At 33.2% G+C, this 16,888-nt stretch overlaps 1 protein-coding gene across 5 annotated transcripts in view; it reads right to left on the bottom strand.

Moving 5' to 3' along the window:
• Nucleotides 1-1,164: 1,164 nt before the first annotated feature.
• Nucleotides 1,165-16,888, bottom strand: part of FERMT2 (FERM domain containing kindlin 2) — a 127,265-nt gene continuing 111,541 nt past the window's right edge. For 3 of the 5 annotated variants that reach the window (XM_074213332.1, XM_074213334.1, XM_074213336.1), the window contains 6 exons: nucleotides 12,327-12,433; nucleotides 11,966-12,187; nucleotides 10,175-10,195; nucleotides 9,607-9,731; nucleotides 3,591-3,732; nucleotides 1,165-2,404 (listed from right to left, as the gene is read on the bottom strand). In XM_074213332.1, coding sequence (XP_074069433.1) covers nucleotides 2,231-2,404; nucleotides 3,591-3,732; nucleotides 9,607-9,731; nucleotides 10,175-10,195; nucleotides 11,966-12,187; nucleotides 12,327-12,433 — 791 coding nt within the window. In that variant the 3' untranslated portion in view covers nucleotides 1,165-2,230. The remainder of the gene's footprint in view (nucleotides 2,405-3,590; nucleotides 3,733-9,606; nucleotides 9,732-10,174; nucleotides 10,196-11,965; nucleotides 12,188-12,326; nucleotides 12,434-16,888) is intronic. The other 2 variants (XM_074213333.1, XM_074213335.1) reach the window with 1 other exon arrangement.

Here is a 16,888-nt window from a genome sequence, read left to right as displayed (position 1 = left end):
ATTTACATACTATATATTAAGGCTTACACTTTCCTCACAACAACCTTCTGAGCATAAGCATTATTATTTTAATTTTTCCAGATGAGGAAACTGAGGCCAAATCAATTTAAATGACTGGTCAAACTTTCAAACCTAGGAAATATACAGGATTTGAATTCAGTTTTCCTAATAGTGGGAACAAGGTCAGGTCATGAGATCCAATGAAGATCCAAATTATGGTCCAAATGGTCTAAATTATTTCCAAAGATGGAAATAATAGAAACATAAACTTCAATATTTCAAAAGATCTGTGATCCCATAGGATTAAGAACTTGACCTCTAGCATAAATATTTCTATTACTACACTAAACTACTAAGAGTAATTTCAACTTGGTAGGATGTGTCTGAGTTTGTTGAGTACCTTCCAGGGTATGTCCATGCTATGAGAAAGCACCAGCAAACTAATTTGTTATAGCTGGAAGAAATACTAAAGATGAGAAATGGAACAAATTCTTTACAAATTACCTCAACTGGAAATACTCATAATTTGGTTTGGCTGAAGAGGAGGAAACAACAAACAATATTATCAAGTTTAACATTTGTTAATGGCATAGATTATCCCAACCAATGGCTATATATAGAGGGCTAAATAAAGAGGAGAACTGGGTTATGTTTGTGACTTGGTTTTTGTCTATATTCCTAGTATTACAATTTATTATTATTCATAAGCATTTTCATCCTTGATTATCAATAATTTAAAGAAAGCATCTAATAAGTTTAATATTAGTAGCTATTGCTTTGTGGTGACTGATACCTGCTATTCTTATTAAAAGTATTATTTTTAATAAATGAAATATTGACAGATTTCCAGGTCAATGGATTAAATTCCCTTTTTTTTTTAAGGTTTTTGCAAGGCAAATGGGGTTAAGTGACTTGCCCAAGGCCACATAGCTAGGTAATTATTAAGTATCTGAGGCTGGATTTGAACTTAGGTACTCCTGACTCCAGGGCTGGTGCTCTATCCACTGCATCACCCAGCCACCCCCCACCTAGCTGCCCTAATGGGTTAAATTCTTAACAAAGTAATATTTTTGTTTATGACATTCAAGAATTCACCAAAGCAAAAGGCAATTGACAACTTTAGAAAAAGTTTTTTTGGTTAACATAATAACAGAAAAATCAATGTTACATTTAAGAATTTGTTTTTATTTAAAATAAAATGCATTTATACAGTTTTAAAACAATAGGATATTGAACAATACTGGGAATCCATTTCTTGGTTCTTTTCTGGCTTATATGAGATTTGGAATTCTCTAACTAGCATCAATGCACATTGCAGGAGTGCAACGGGCTAGAAATTGCCAAGTTCTGACATTAAAGTATAATGTGGCATAGATATCACAAAATCAAACTTAATTTAGCAGAGATAAAAAATGCATTATGACAGTTAGTTTCCACCAAATTGATATAGTTTTAAAAGCATAAATGGTGATATTTTAAATCTAAGGCATTTCCTCTAGCTGATCAGTGATATTAGTTTTAAAAAACTGTACAATTTTATAAAATTTGTGTTTGTACATTAGTTACACAAAATGCATACTTCATAGACCTTTACTTCATATTATAATGCAAAAATTGCATATTTTAGGCAGATAGTGAATATGCTGGTGAATACTGCAAGTATTTCATACAATATGTTTATAAGAGTAAAAAAAACCACGAGAATGGAAAAGGTTAAGAGAGATAAAATAAGTATAATAGCATTAACATTATCATCCTTCAAGTTAGAACACTATGACACTTTCAAAATTTCAGGCCATTTAGGTAGCGATAAAATAAAGTAAAAAGCACGCTACTTCTAAATATGAGGCCAAATTTACATATACAATAAAACACGTGCGTTAAACATGATAAATAGTCTTCATATAGTTTAAGCCCGGATAGCATTATAGCAAATGTTTATATTTCTTACAATATGGCTAATTTAATTAGATCAAATTAAATTTCTGATCTGCTTATCACATTGACATTTATAGCTTTAAGCAGTGTTTGTTACATAATGTTGACCTTATATAGTATCATGATTTTAGATTAATGGTGCCTTTTAGTGTACATATTAACTTTCGATAAGGTTTAAAAAACTTTTCCTTAATAAGAGATACATTTCAAGCTTACTTTATTAAAGCAGCATATTTCAAAAAACAGCTTTTAGAGTTAAATATTGAAAATGGCTATGAGGTTTACATTTAACTCACACCCAACCACTTGTAAGTTTGTAAAACATCTCTTCATCTAAGCTTTCATTTTGGTCTTTGGCACGTGTTGAGAGGAATATATAGCCTCCAATGAACTCATGAACTACTTTACAATCCACCTCAGTACAAATGAAAGACAATCGGACTTCATCAGCAAACTCTACTGTAACCTGGAACAAAAGGTAAAAAAGGTAAAAAAAATAGCTTTGTTGTATTAAAAGAAAACTATTCAATAATTTTAATAATTTCTATTAATGAATTTTCCATTAATTCTAGCAGCAATTTGATTTATCCTTCATAATTTGTCCTGACACCAGTCACACATTCATGTTAGATAGTTTTATTTAGCCAAAGTCACGAAAATTTACATTAAATGTTATTGGTCCTCAAAATATTTTCTATATCAAAAAATTATAAACTAATAATGCCATTCAAGCTTTTAGGTTGCTGTTTATGATAATTCTGTTACATTTTTTTTTTATTTTCTGGGGAGCAAATAAAAAGAATGCAAAAACACCTAAGCTTTCCCAGTCTGGTGATTCTATTAATAAGAAAGTCTTGGGAGATATCCTAAAAATGAGAATTATAGAATGGCACTGTCAAAGAAATCATAACATGACAATGAAGGAAACAAACTTTCTAAATTGTGTTTTCACATAACTTATTAAAAAAAACTTATGTTTTTATATAACATATACATTGTTAAAAACTTTGAACAATCCATCTTAAAATAAGCATAATTCAAGAGTTCAGAATTTATAGTTTACCCAGTAAAACGGAGAGGAAACGGACCTGTGATTTCATTGCTATAAAAATTCCCAGGTAAAAAAATTGCCTCTTCAACCTATGTTCATTGCAAGACAATGGGAATAAGTGACTTGCCCAAGATCACACAGCTAAGCCAGATTTGTACTCAGGTCCTCCTGAGTACTTAGTACTTACTTAGTTTTAAAATATAATATTACTTTTGTTTTATAGTATATCTATTTTGTTAAATATTTCCCAAATACATTTTAACTTGTCTGGACCACACCCAGGAGTGTTGAGCGAGTCGCCTGTGAGTTGCATATTTCATACATCTGACCTTACAGTACAGAGAGGAAACAACTTGCTCAGGGTCACACAGCTGGAGTATGGCAGAACCTGACCCTAGTCTTTTTTGTCTTTGAGGCATCTATATTCTGCATCATTTGACACCCACATTTAAAGATGAACACAACCACACTGCTTTATCTTTATAATAAAAAAGAACTGAGTTTACTTCACTTAAGGATGTTGTAGTAATATTCTTTAACAACCATACTTTACTCCACTTTCCCACAAAAAGGCTACATAGCTAAAGAAAAAAATGCTTACCATTTTTATTTCCCAGTTTACATTCCACTGTTTCATGTTACTGAATCGCCATGTTTTAATTGCATCTCCAGTGCTGGCATCCATTCTAATCAGCCTATTGTAGGCAATACCAATGAGTTCTTCTTTCTTGCCCCCATGAAACCTATTAAGATTTATTTGTGTTAAGCTCAAATAACCATATAAAATATCTTATTTTCAGTTAAGCAATGAGTCTGAATAGGAGGACTTGCTACTAAATTTGATAACTTTGAAGTATACATTTTATTTTTGAAGGAGTAAAGCAGAAATCGCATTGAATACAATGAATTTCTATTTTTTCCTATATATAAGTTCTATTAAAGTCACATAAATATTTTAATGTGGCTTAAAGTTTACTGTTAATCATGGTGGGTACCTAAGCAGGAACATTTTATTGGTTAAATTTTTTTAATACTATGTTAGTAAAAGAGATATAATTCAATTCAATTTAATATTTATTAAGTACATTCTAGGCACTGTACTAGATGATGGGAATACTAAGTCAAACCCCTCTGCAAAACAAACAGTCCCTTGTCCTCAACAGAAATATAAAAAGATAGGAGGACATCTGGTGGAAAATTTGGGCATTTTGAGATGTCTAGCTGTCAGTTGGTGATATGGAAGACAAGGAGGGAGAGAAGACTAACAATGTACAGAAATTTGGTAGTTATCTGCATAGAAATAATAGTTGAACCCATGGGAACGGAGATCACTAAGAGAGTAAGTCAATAAACATTTATTTTTTTTAATTTATTATTTTATTTTCCTTCAAATTATTTGTAAAACATTTTTTAACATTCATTTTTTAAAATAGTGAGTTCTAAATTCTCTCCTTTGCTTCTTCCCTTTCCCTCCAATTGAAGAGGTTATACAATGTTCTAATTTCACATTGCATTAGTTCATTTGAGTCTTTCCACATTTTTCTGAAAACATCCAGTTTTCATTTTCACCTTATTACATTTTCACGTATTCTGTTGCAATCATATACAACTTGTTTAACTTTTCCCCAATTGATGGAAATTCCCTCAATTTCCAATTCTTTGCCACCAATAAAAGAGCTGTTCTAAATATTTTTGTATGTATAGATCCTCCCCCCCCCCCTTCTCTTTTGATACAGAATTAGTAGAGATACAGCTTGGTCAAGTTTATACAGACCTTTGGTCATAGTTCCAAAATAAAGAATGGTTGAATCAGTGTACAACTTCATTAACAGTGCAATTTTCCTATAATTCCCTCCAACATTTCACTTTCCTTTTCTGGCAGAGTTGTTTTAATACTGCATTTCTCTAATACTGAGGTAGAGCAATTTTCATATGACTATGAAATTGATTACTTTATGTGAAATCCCTTGACCATTTATCAACTGGGAGAATGACTCTAATGTTTATAAATTTGTCTAAGTTCTCTATATATGGGAAATAGAGGTCTTTATCAGACACTTGTAAATTTTTTCACAATTATGATTTCCTTCCATCCTTACCCCCCCTTTATATTATTCTTGATTTCATTTGACCCTGTCCATCCTCAAAAGATTTTTGCTTTTGAATATCATCTCTCCCAATCTGCCTTCATCTAATCCTGTTCCCCAACTATTTTCCTGTAGGAAATTTCTTTACCCAATTGAGAAATTTGAGTAAAATATGAGTCAATTTTGATGAGTTATGGATCACATACTCGACCCACACCTTCCCCCTCACTGTAAAAGCTCTTTTGCACCTCTTTGATGCCAGATAAATTTATCCCATTCTCCCTCTGCTTTCCCCTTTTCCTATCCCTTAATTTTATTTTTCTTTAATAAATTATTTTTAAAAGATTTATTTACTTAAGATAATGGGATTAAGTGACTTGCCCAAGGCCATACAGCTAGGCAATTAATAAGTCTCTGTGATTTGTGTCTACTGTGTCTTATGACTATGTATATTCCTTCTAACTGCCCTAACAAGGAGAAAGTTTTTAGGAATTATAAGCTGTCCTTCTTGAATCCTATATTTGTTTTAAATACAAATTTTTTATTCAGCTCTAGTTTTTAATCAGCAATGCTTGAAGGTCCTCTGTTTTCCTAAATGTCCATTTTTTTCCCCCTGAAGGTTTGGCTGGGTAGACGATTCTTTCTTGTAATCCTAGCTCCTATGTGAAACCTTTTGTTATCCTGACTGTGGCTCCACAATATCTGAATTATTTCTTTCTGCCTGAAATATTTTCTCTCTGCCCTGGAAGCTCTGGAATTTGGCTATGATATTCCTGAGAGTTTTCACTGAGATCTTTTTGATGAGGTAGACACTGTGATGAAATATTTTAAATTCTATTTTACCCTCAGGTTCTAGACCTATAAAGGCAGTTTTCCTTGATGAATTCTTGAAAGATGATGTCTAAGCTCTTTTATTATCAAGGCTTTCAGGTAGACTAGTAATTCTTAAATAATCTCTTCTGGATCAATTTTCTAGCTCAGTTGTTTTTCCAATGAGATATTTCATGCTTTCTTCTATTTTTCCCAATCTTGCTTTTTTTTGATTCCCTCTTCCCTTTGACAACAATATAGGTTACTATATAGGTTACATAACTATGTCAAACATATTCCCATATTTGTTATGTTGTGAAATAAGAATCAGAAAAGGAAGGAAAAAACCATGAGCAGGGGGGGAAAAAACACACAAATTTTAAAAGTCAATTCAGGGGGCAGTTAGGTGGCACAGTGGATAGAGTACTGGTCTTGGAGTCAGGAGGACCTGAGTTCAAATCCAGCCCCAGACACTTAAAAATTGCCTCTGTGACCTTGGGCAAATCACTTAACCTCACTGTATATAAAAAAAAGTCAATTCTACTCTTCAGGAAATCTCTTCAGTCAATTTTTGTATATTTTTTTCATTTTACGAAGATTTTTGTGCCTCTTTGCCATCAGCACCAGCAAAAGTATCACTCCTGCTTCCCTAATAATTCAATTGCCCATATGGTCTACTGCTGAGGTTTTAAATGCCTAAATGCTGGTTTGCTGCCTTATTCTAAGTCTAGAATTCCACTCTCATTTCTGTGCAACAGATCTTTTCTGTTAACCATCTGAGTTGTCTTAGACTGGAAAGTTGTTTCACTCTGTCCTTTTCTGGGTTTTGCTGCTCCAGAATTTGTGTGAAGGAGTTTTGAAGAGAGCTCAGGTGAGTCCCTGACTTTTTTTCACATCTTGGATCCCCCTAATAAATATTTATTAGTTAGCTAGAATGTACCAAGTACTACTAATCATAGTATTACCAGTAGGTAATAGAAAAGAAGTAAAGAAGGATAAAGGGTAGCTCTTACTCTAGAGGAACTCACAATCCAATGAAGGATATATGAACAACTATGTGTATTTAAAAAATTATGTACAAATAGAACTGATATATTTATGATTCCTGATGATCCTTTGGGAAGAAGTAGACCTAGAATAGAGGAATTTCTTCATCATATATCAGTAGGGATTTCCCACCTCCACCCGTAATTCTGCCAAAATGGAGAACTTCCTGAAACTGCCTTCAGGGTCTCCACCACCAGGCAACAATCTATGCCCCAGATTCAGGGAGTTCTTCCAAGCAACTAGATTCCCCAGAAATCTAACCTCCAAATCCTACAAAATCTAGTCAATATCCAACCAAACCTGACAATTCTACCATAGCAGAAACCAAACAGCTGAGGGCAGCTCTCCTGAAGATATTCCCAGAATCAGAGCAAAGAATGAAAATTGATAGGATCCTAACAGTACATCCATATGAGAGACCTGAAGGCATTGTCAGCCATGATTGGATTAGGGGTATATTGGAGAAATCTGCTATCACAGCTGATCAATATTGGGAACTGGAAAACTGACCACATAAAACTCTCATGATCCCATGATCCTATTATCTCCTATACTTCTCAGCTGAACTCCTAGAGAAAGTTTCTTAAATCAGATGAAGCATACTACACTGTACTTCTTCTTTTACTTGCTTTGTAATGTGTAACCCTTCAGCAATCTGGCTTTTTGCCTCATCATTCAATTTAAATTGATTTTTCCAAAGTTGGCAAGATCTTTTATTATCATTTGATTTTTAATTTCACCAAAATATTCCTCTATATTTCCCCCTCCTTGTCAGACAGAGCTATCTTGAATAACAAAATATTTTAATGAAGAGAAAAAACAATTAGCAAAAATGATTTATATGTTGAAAAATAATGAGTTTCACACTCATAGTCCTCCAATCCTCTCCTGCATGGGAAAATGATACTCATAACTCCTAAAAATGTTCTTACTGTTAGGGCAGTTAGAAGGAACGTACAGACAGAAGACACAGAATACACAAATCACAGGAGGATAGGAGAGGTGGAGCTGTTTTTCTCATTTCTTTTGGGTCATTATTCTTTGTAATTTTGCAACAATTCCCTTTCAATTCTTTTCTAGTTGTTCTTTCCATTGTTGGCATAGTCTATACTATTTTCTTGGCTCTGCTTACTTCATTCTGAATCACCTCATGCAAACTTTTCTTTGATTCTCTGTGGTCATCCATATTCTGTGTTTCTCACAGTACAGCCTTTTTTTTTAAACATTCAATTTGTTTAGGCATGTACCAACTGATCATTATCTACTTTGTTTCCATATTTTTTTCTCTACTGTAAAAAAAATGCTGCTACAATTTCCCTGTGATATATTCCTAGTAGGGGAATCTCTGAACATATATAAATATATTTTTGTCATTTTATTTGCATATTTCCAAAAATGGATGTACTAATTCACATTACCAATGATTATTGCCAGATGTGCCTTTTCTTATTCTTTGTCTTTCTTGAATCTTCTGCCATTTTTGAAACTACTACTCCCCCTCCTAAGTGCACTCTCTTCTTTAAGTTTTTGTGATACTGTTTTACTTCTGGCCCACTTGTCTGCTCTTCAGTTTCCTTTGCTCAACTGGAATTCATCACAAATCTACTAACTGTGAGTGTTCCTTCCATCTCACTTGGTCACTGCATAGTCCTCATAGGTTCAATAATAGTCACTCTAAGTCACCTTTTCAGACATCGCAAATTGAATGTACTGTAGATAACAATTCAAAAGTGAAAGCAGAACTCATTATCCTCTCCTTCAAACCTTCACCTCTTCCCAACTTTCATAATACTGAGAGCACCATAATCCTTCCAGTTACCCAGACTTGCAAATCTCATTAATCTCTTGCCCTCATTCATCCCACCTAGCCAATGTTGTCACTATTCCCTTTACCTCATTTTCAGTACCCCTTCTCTCACAGCTACTATTAGAGTAGTAGGCTCAGAAGCTTTCACTAATGCAACAAACATCTAATCAATCTCCTTGTCTCAAGACTTTAGAATGTGAACTTCTTGTACATTGTGCCTAGTATATATTAACTATCTATTAAATGTTTGTAGATCTGACTGATCCGCTGATATGGGGTAGGATGTAGAAAGGAGAGTGAGGAGTAGTCAAAAGTGGACAGCAGCATCATGAAAATCCAGTGGTCAACACTGTCAAACTTCTGCAGAGAAGTAAAGAAGCATGAAAACTAAGTGAAAACATAGCACTTAAGACTGTTGGTTATCTTAGAGAGAAACGTTTCGGGTGAATGTTGGGGGAAGATTGCAAGGAATGAAAAGTACTGGAAATATCAGGAAGTAGAGGCAACAAATGTAGACAATTTTTTCTAAGAGTTTGGAGATGAAAAGTTCTTGAGATATAGAAAAATGGCTTGAGTGATTCTGGGATCACAGAAAAGTTTAAAGTATTTAGAAGCTATATCTATTGGCAGAAGAATGTAGAAGGAGAGGATGGAAATGAAAGACAAGTGGATGTTGGGGTAGTCTGCTTAGAGAAAATGGGACAGTACATGCAGAGGGAATGAACTTGGCAAGGAGAAAGGCCACCTCCTTCCTCAGAGACAACAGAAAATGGGAGATGATGATACTAAAGGTTAGATACAGATATGGGATTAGAGAAAGCTCATGATAAATTTTAAGTTTAGTGGTATTAAATAAAGTCACTAACCTTGCAATAAAATGTGTGATGCCAAACTCTGGTAAAGACTGCCAAGCTTGAATATATCGCATTTTGGCCTCAATAAGACTCATCTGAGCTACATTTTGATGAGCTTCCAGGATTCTTGCTGTGATCTGTATATAATTAAACATCATGTATGTTATTAGTTATATATATTTACCAAATTATTATTATGCTAAAAATATAAGAATATGAATTAGTGACATAATAAAAAATTGATAAATTTCCAATGCTTAATTCCAAATATAAATATAAAAAGAATTACGAGACATAGCTGCTACTTTTTATTATAAGAAAAATATATGGTATTAACTCTTATGTGACAAAAATAATTAATTCTGTCCTAAACGATGGTTCCTCTAAAGAATAAATGTAAGTATGAAATGAGGTATTGAAATGAAAGTTTCTAGAAGATATTTGTTAGCAGTTTTGTAGTATTTAATAACTATAAAATATTTTTTATTTTTAATTAAAAATTATACTTTTTTTTACATCACACATACAAATATACACATAAAAATCATGTATGTGTCTACTTTTAAATCTGTGAACTTACCAAATCTCTTATATAGCCTGGCTGTGGATGGCAATGGAAGGAAAGGAAAAAAAAAGGAGTAGAAAGGAAAAAAAAAGGAATCAGAAAATGGCAACAAAGCAAAGACAACGTTATAGTCAATTGCAAACTAAAATTATAGCAAAAAAATCATGCAAAATTCCTTAGGAAGAACCAAGAAAATGAATGTAAGCATGGAAATGAAAACAAGAAAGCACAGATTCATTTTTATTTGAAAACTCACTAAGAACTATTTGAAATCATTAAAATTTTTGAGTAATTAAAACACTAAATTTTTAAATGCACACATTTGTGGGGAAAAAACATACAACAAATTTTTTTTATCTCATTTCCAAGTTGTAACTGGTTAGAATAGCACTTGTTCTTTTTAAAAGGGGAAAACAATATAAAATATTCAAAATTTTTCATTGTGTCAGAGGCAGTGAAAAGTATTATCATCCACTACTCTTTGGAATAAGTAAAATAAACAAAATCAAAGCCTTCAAATACTATTTGCTTTTTGAAGAGAGGAGACAGGAAAAAAAGGCACTACTGTCTATAGAGTTCTGGAATTATAGACACGAAAAAAATATTTTCCTCAAGCAGACAACATTTTCAAGACAATCAGTTTATTTTTAGTTTAATATACAGATATGGCTGACCATATGTTAATCTTTGTGTGGAATGTGAATAGATTTCAAGAGACTAAAATGAAATGAAATTTTGAAACAAATGATTCAAAAATATGCAATGTATCTTTAAACAACAAGGGGCAAAAGAATCAAAGAATAATAGAATCCAGTGGTTTTCAAATTTTATAGTCTACAACTTTACTTTGGTGGGGGAGACAAAGACTTGTAGACACCCTTTCCCTGCCCACCATCTTAGCAGTGATGAAAAAAACAAATAAAGGATATAATTTTCTAGAGATTTATGGGAAAGGGATCTCATAACTTGATTTGAATATCATTAAAGTAGCTATCTGCTACTAATTTGATAATGGCACATGTATACTAATTCCTAAAAATGGAAGATTCATCTTTTATGGTATAGAAAACTTACCTTTTAGAAATTGTGTCCTTTAAAATGATCTCTTTATGGAGTATTTTTGAAAGAATTATAAAGAATTTATTTTTTGCTTCACTTTCCTTTATTTTAAAACTGAAATCAACAATTCATAAGTATTTCTAGGATAGCATTTCTTCCTTTCTTTAATACTTTACTTATATGTCATGTGAAAATCTTTCTGTAGTAGCTTGAACCATCTAAAATGTCAAGATGAATGCTACATGACTTGAAAGGAAATTTTATTAATTTTAAAAGAAATTTTATTAATTAATAATAGATTGTTTAAATCTAAGCCAAGTGAAACTAAATTTCATTTTCTGTTTCTACCTGGTATGAATGCTCATTAAGATTTCTAAGTATTTTTTTCCCTTAAGGATATGTTTTCTCTCTCATCACATTTAACTTAGATCAGTGTATAAGATGGAAACAATGTAAAGACTAACAGACTGCCTTCTGGGGGGTGGGGGGAGGGAGGGAGGGAGGGAGGTAAGATTAGGGGAAAAACTGTAAAATACAAAATAAATAAATTAATTAAAAAAAAGAGAAATAAAAGTGCGCTACCTGGCCAAAAAAAGATTTCTAACTAAATAAAAAACCAATTAAATTTGAATTTGATAGTCAAAGACACACACACACACACACACACACACACACACACACACACACACACACAGATAGATTTAAAATGGAGCACAACAAAAATATACTAAGAAGAAAAAAAAATACCTGCTTATTTCTGTACTTCTTTAGGTATCGAGGTGACACCAAACATTCAGGATTAATATCAGTTGTGACTTGCTCTGGTATTAACTGAGGATCTGGATTCAAATGTTGCATCTTCAAAAATGAAAGAATGTTTTGAACTTCTAAGTTATAAGAACTGTCTGCCATGGTCTTGCCCTTGGAGGCTAATCTGCAAGCAGCCATCCAATGTGCATACTGTTTTTCCTACAATTGGAGAGAAATTTAAGGATAAAATTTAAGATAAGCATAAGTATAATAAAATTTTAAAAGTATAAAAAAACATAATAAGGAGGAATACATGAAAGAACCAGGATTTATACTATACTTTAAATAAAAGACTTACACTGTCACAACGAAGCCAGATTTCATTCATACCCTCTGCAACTGGAATAAGGAGTTTAATGTTAAATTTTTGACCTGAAATGTTTACATCAGGAGTAACTTCACATCCTGTAATTTAAAATGAGAAAAGTATTATTATTATTTTTTTTTTTATAAATTAAAGTTCAACATATCCTCCACACAAAATTCCAAACCTTAAGTAAATCTTCATTTTGTGTTGACTTCAGAAAGTTTCAGATCACTGTTTTGGAATTCTACTTGTGGAGTTCTAAGTGATCTTTGACACAGTTAATTTCTTCCTCAAAGGAATTCTCATTTTACCCAAGTATTTACAAATGATTTCCTTCAACATTCAATTACTTTCATTATAATGTGAATTACAGAAGCTAAGTAGCCTGGTGGATAGAGGGCTGAATCTGAAGTCAGAAAGAATCATAATCATGACTTCAAATAGACATTTACTAACTGTGTGACCTTAGGTAAGACCCATTTATCTCTTCATAAAATGATTTGGAGAAGGAATTGGCAAATCATTTGAGTTTCTTTGTCCAGAAAACTAAAAAGAGGCTCATGAAAAGTCAGACATGACTGAAACAACTGAAATAAGCATCAAATCCAACTCATAATATTTAGAAATAAATGAAATAAACAAAATGATATGCAACTCCATAAATGTGAAAGTGAGCAAGCAAGCTCCATTTCAGAAATTCTTTTTCTGAGAAAATTTTCAGAAACAAAAATTCTGTTAATTACAGGTCCCTGTAGCTGCTGACAGTTTAAGAATAGTATAAATATGGCAAAGGCTTCACAGAACACGAACCAATTAATACTCAGAGACCCTATAGGATAGGAAACCTATTCTTTGTTGTGTATGATATGAGTTCTTATTTTTATAAAAATCAGGAAGGAATACTAACAATAATCAGTAAGAAATGGTAATACTCTTCTAAGGATATAAAAAATTTTTATGAGACCTACTCAAGAAAAACTTTACTCAGATATAATAATCTAAATCCCATCTGAGAATAACAGAAGAAACTTTTGAAATATGGTATTTATGGGAAAAATTTCAAGAATATTAACAAATATTGGAAGGGATGTGGGAAATCTGGGATACTAATACATTGTTGGTGGAGCTCTGAACTCATCCAACCTTTCTGGAGAGAAATTTGAAACAATTGCCCAAAGGCAAGAAAAATGTGCATAGCCTTTGATCCAGCAATACCACTACTGGGTCTATATATACCCTGAAGAGACTATGAAAAAGGGTAAAAACATCAATTGTACAAAAATATTCATAGCAGCGCTGTTTGTGGTGGCAAAGAATTGGAAATTAAGTGAATGTCCTTCAATTGGGGAATGGTTTAACAAACTGTGGTATCCGCATGTCATGGAATACTATTGTTCTATTAGAAACCAGGAGGGATGGGAATTCAGGGAAGCCTGGAAGGATTTGCATGAACTAATATGAGCTGAACCAGAACAACATTCTAAACCCTAAAAGCAACATGGGGGTGATGATCAACCTTAATGGACTTGTTCATTCCATCAGTACAACAATCAGGCACAATTTTGGACTATCTACAATGGAGAATACCATCTGTATCCAGAAAAAGAATTGTGGAATTTGAACAAAGACCAAAGATTTTAAAAAATATGTTATTATATAATTTTGTTATCTCTTATACTTTATTTTTCTTCCTTAAGGAAGGATTTCTCTCTGATCACGTTCAACTTAGATCAATGTATACCATAGAAACAATGCAAAGACTAACAGACTGCCTTCTGTGGGGGGTGGAGGGAGGGAAGCAAAATTAGGAGAAAAATTGTAAAATTCAAAGTAAAATCTTTCTAAAAAAATAGAATATTAACTAATAACTACCTCTAATTCTTCTCTAAAAAAATTCAAAGAAGGGTCAGCTAGAAGGCACAGTGGCTAGAGCACTAGCCCTGGAGTCAGGAGAAGCTGATTTCAAAACCGGCCTCACATACTTAATACGTACTTAACTGTACAATCTTGTGCAAGTCACATAACCCCTTTGCTTTGCAAAAAAAAAGTTCAAATATATTCTTCCATACATAAAAATATATAAAAGATGAAACTCATTCTTAGAATTAAAAAAAAAATTCCTCCCAACTATTAAGGGAAAATTAAGTCTTTTGGGGTTAAAAAAAGTTATATAAGATCATATAAGGGAGTAAAAACTAGGAAGAGGGGCATTAATATTAATTTTCAGTTTAGTGATGTCAAACAATAATTCTTTTTTTTTTTTAGGCTTTTTTGCAAGGCAAATGGGGTTAAGTGGCTTGCCCAAGGCCACACAGCTAGGTTATTATTAAGTGTCTGAGGCCGGATTTGAACTCAGGTACTCCTGACTCCAAGGCCGGTGCTCTATTCACTGCACCACCTAGCTGCCCTGATGTCAAACAATCATTCTAAAGTTAACAAGTGAATCAATGAACCAGAAAGACCAAATAAATGATAATAAATAACAGTTAACATTTACACAGTGCTTACTATGTGCCAGACACTGTGCTAAGTGCTTTACAATTATTAGTTCTTTTGAAAATCACAACTTTGGGGTTTTTATTATTCCCATTTTACAGCTTGAAGAAACTAAGGCCAATGAAGGTTAAGTGACTTTCTTAGGTCACACAGCTTGTTAAGTGACTACAGTTGAATCTGAACTCGGATCTTCCTGACTGCTGTAAAGGAGGTTACAATCTAATAAAAGAATGTGGGGATCAGGTATTAATGATGGGATAGAATAGGATGAGTCAGTTGCTAGAAAGCAACTGATGATTAGAGACAGGAGATTATTATGAAGGCAATCTGCTGGAAAAAGGTGTCATTGGTTGACTCCTAGATAAGGAGACATAAGGCAAATGGGGTTAAGTGGCTTGCCCAAGGCCACACAGCTAGGTTATTATTAAGTGTCTGAGGCCAGATTTGAACCCAGGTACACCTTACTCCAATGCTGGTGCTTTATCCACTACGCCACCTAGCTGCCCAAGAAGAAGCAATTTATAAAATTTATGTAGTGACTCCTATTGTTTCCAGACTGGCTTGTCTCTGGAGAGAGGCCTCAACAAGTTTGCTGCATGAATTTTGATCATATAAAACTTATATGTTAGGCTTCATGTGGTCATATGAGCTTAAATTACACCCTCTTACCTTTAATCTTATTTCCCTATGATGTGGCAAAGAGGGAAGAGCTGAGATGCAATGACATCTCTTTCAGAGATGTGGACCTATCAGGAATTTATTTCTTATTTAAGAAAGATTGTATTAAAAAGTCACTTTACCTTGAAACCTGAGGGCTAGCCCCTGTGGCCAGTCAACCAATGCAGTACCTTCTGTCTTGGTGTTTCTAATAAACTTTAAAAGTTTTCTTCCTGACTATGTTTCATTATTGAAGGCAAAATAATCTTTTTTTATTTTTGGTGGTGTGGTTTCCCCCTCTTTTATTTAGTTATTTAATTTTTTTGGATTACATTCATCCTGCTGCAAACTCTAAAGTTCCACATTTTTCTATTATCCTCCCTTCCTATTCCCTTCCCCTTGGCAGCAAACAATCCAGTTTGAGAATCCAGTTTTTTTCTCTGGATGGCATTCTCCATAATAACTCTTCAAGATTGTCTTTGCTAACTAAACTCCTGAGAGGAGCTGTGTCCATTACATTATCTTACAATGTGATTGTTAATGTGTACATTGTACTACTGATTCTGCTCACTTCACTCAGCATCAATGCATGTAAGTCTTTATGCTTTTTTTTGAAATCAAGTTACTCATGATTTCTTACAGAACAACAGTACGTCCTAACATTTACATACCAAAGATTTTCTTTAAACAGATCTCCATGATCTCAGTAAAATAAGGTGAGGTCTTCTCATGAGAGAGTGAGAGACCTGACACAACTTAGAATAGTTACTGTAGAAATGCGATGATCAATTAGGGAAGTATAAAAAGTTTGTCTTGCTAAGGACACAACTGATATTATATAACATAAATCTATAGCGCTATTAACTAGTGGACTGGCAAATTTACTTCATAATTCAGCAGTAGGTGAGTAGTACTAGAAAAGGGTAGGTGGTTGGAGTAATCCTGAGTTAGTACTTGAATGAGAACAGGACAAAGAAGCAAAGAATACTAAAGATTCAAAGATTTCAAAGCATATAATGTTGATCTGATTAATAATTAGGTCACATTTAGGAAGAGAGAAAAGTGAAGCTAGAAGAAGGTTGATGGTCTGGGAAAATCTTCTACTAAGAAGTAAAAGAATCTGAAATCCTTGATGTAAAATATGATGTAAAATAAATTTAGAGAGGGAAATGGCAGAAAATTATGGCTGGATGATGGGAGGACAAAGGAATGTTAATTCAAAAAACAATGAAAAGTAGTTGAGAAGAAAACAATGCTTTCTGTATGCTTGACTCTAACAAAATCAGATTTTTGGAAAGGTATTTCAGATTAAAAGCAGATGGAAAACAAATAACCTTGAGACAAAAATGTTTACAACTTCTGGCAAAGATGGCTGAGGGAAGACAGGCACACTGCTAAAG

This window comes from Macrotis lagotis, chromosome 1, assembly GCF_037893015.1.
Source record: "Macrotis lagotis isolate mMagLag1 chromosome 1, bilby.v1.9.chrom.fasta, whole genome shotgun sequence".
Lineage (NCBI taxonomy): Eukaryota > Metazoa > Chordata > Mammalia > Peramelemorphia > Peramelidae > Macrotis > Macrotis lagotis.
The sequence above is the reverse complement of the archived record's forward strand: the minus strand, read 5'-3'. Positions and strand labels throughout refer to the sequence as shown.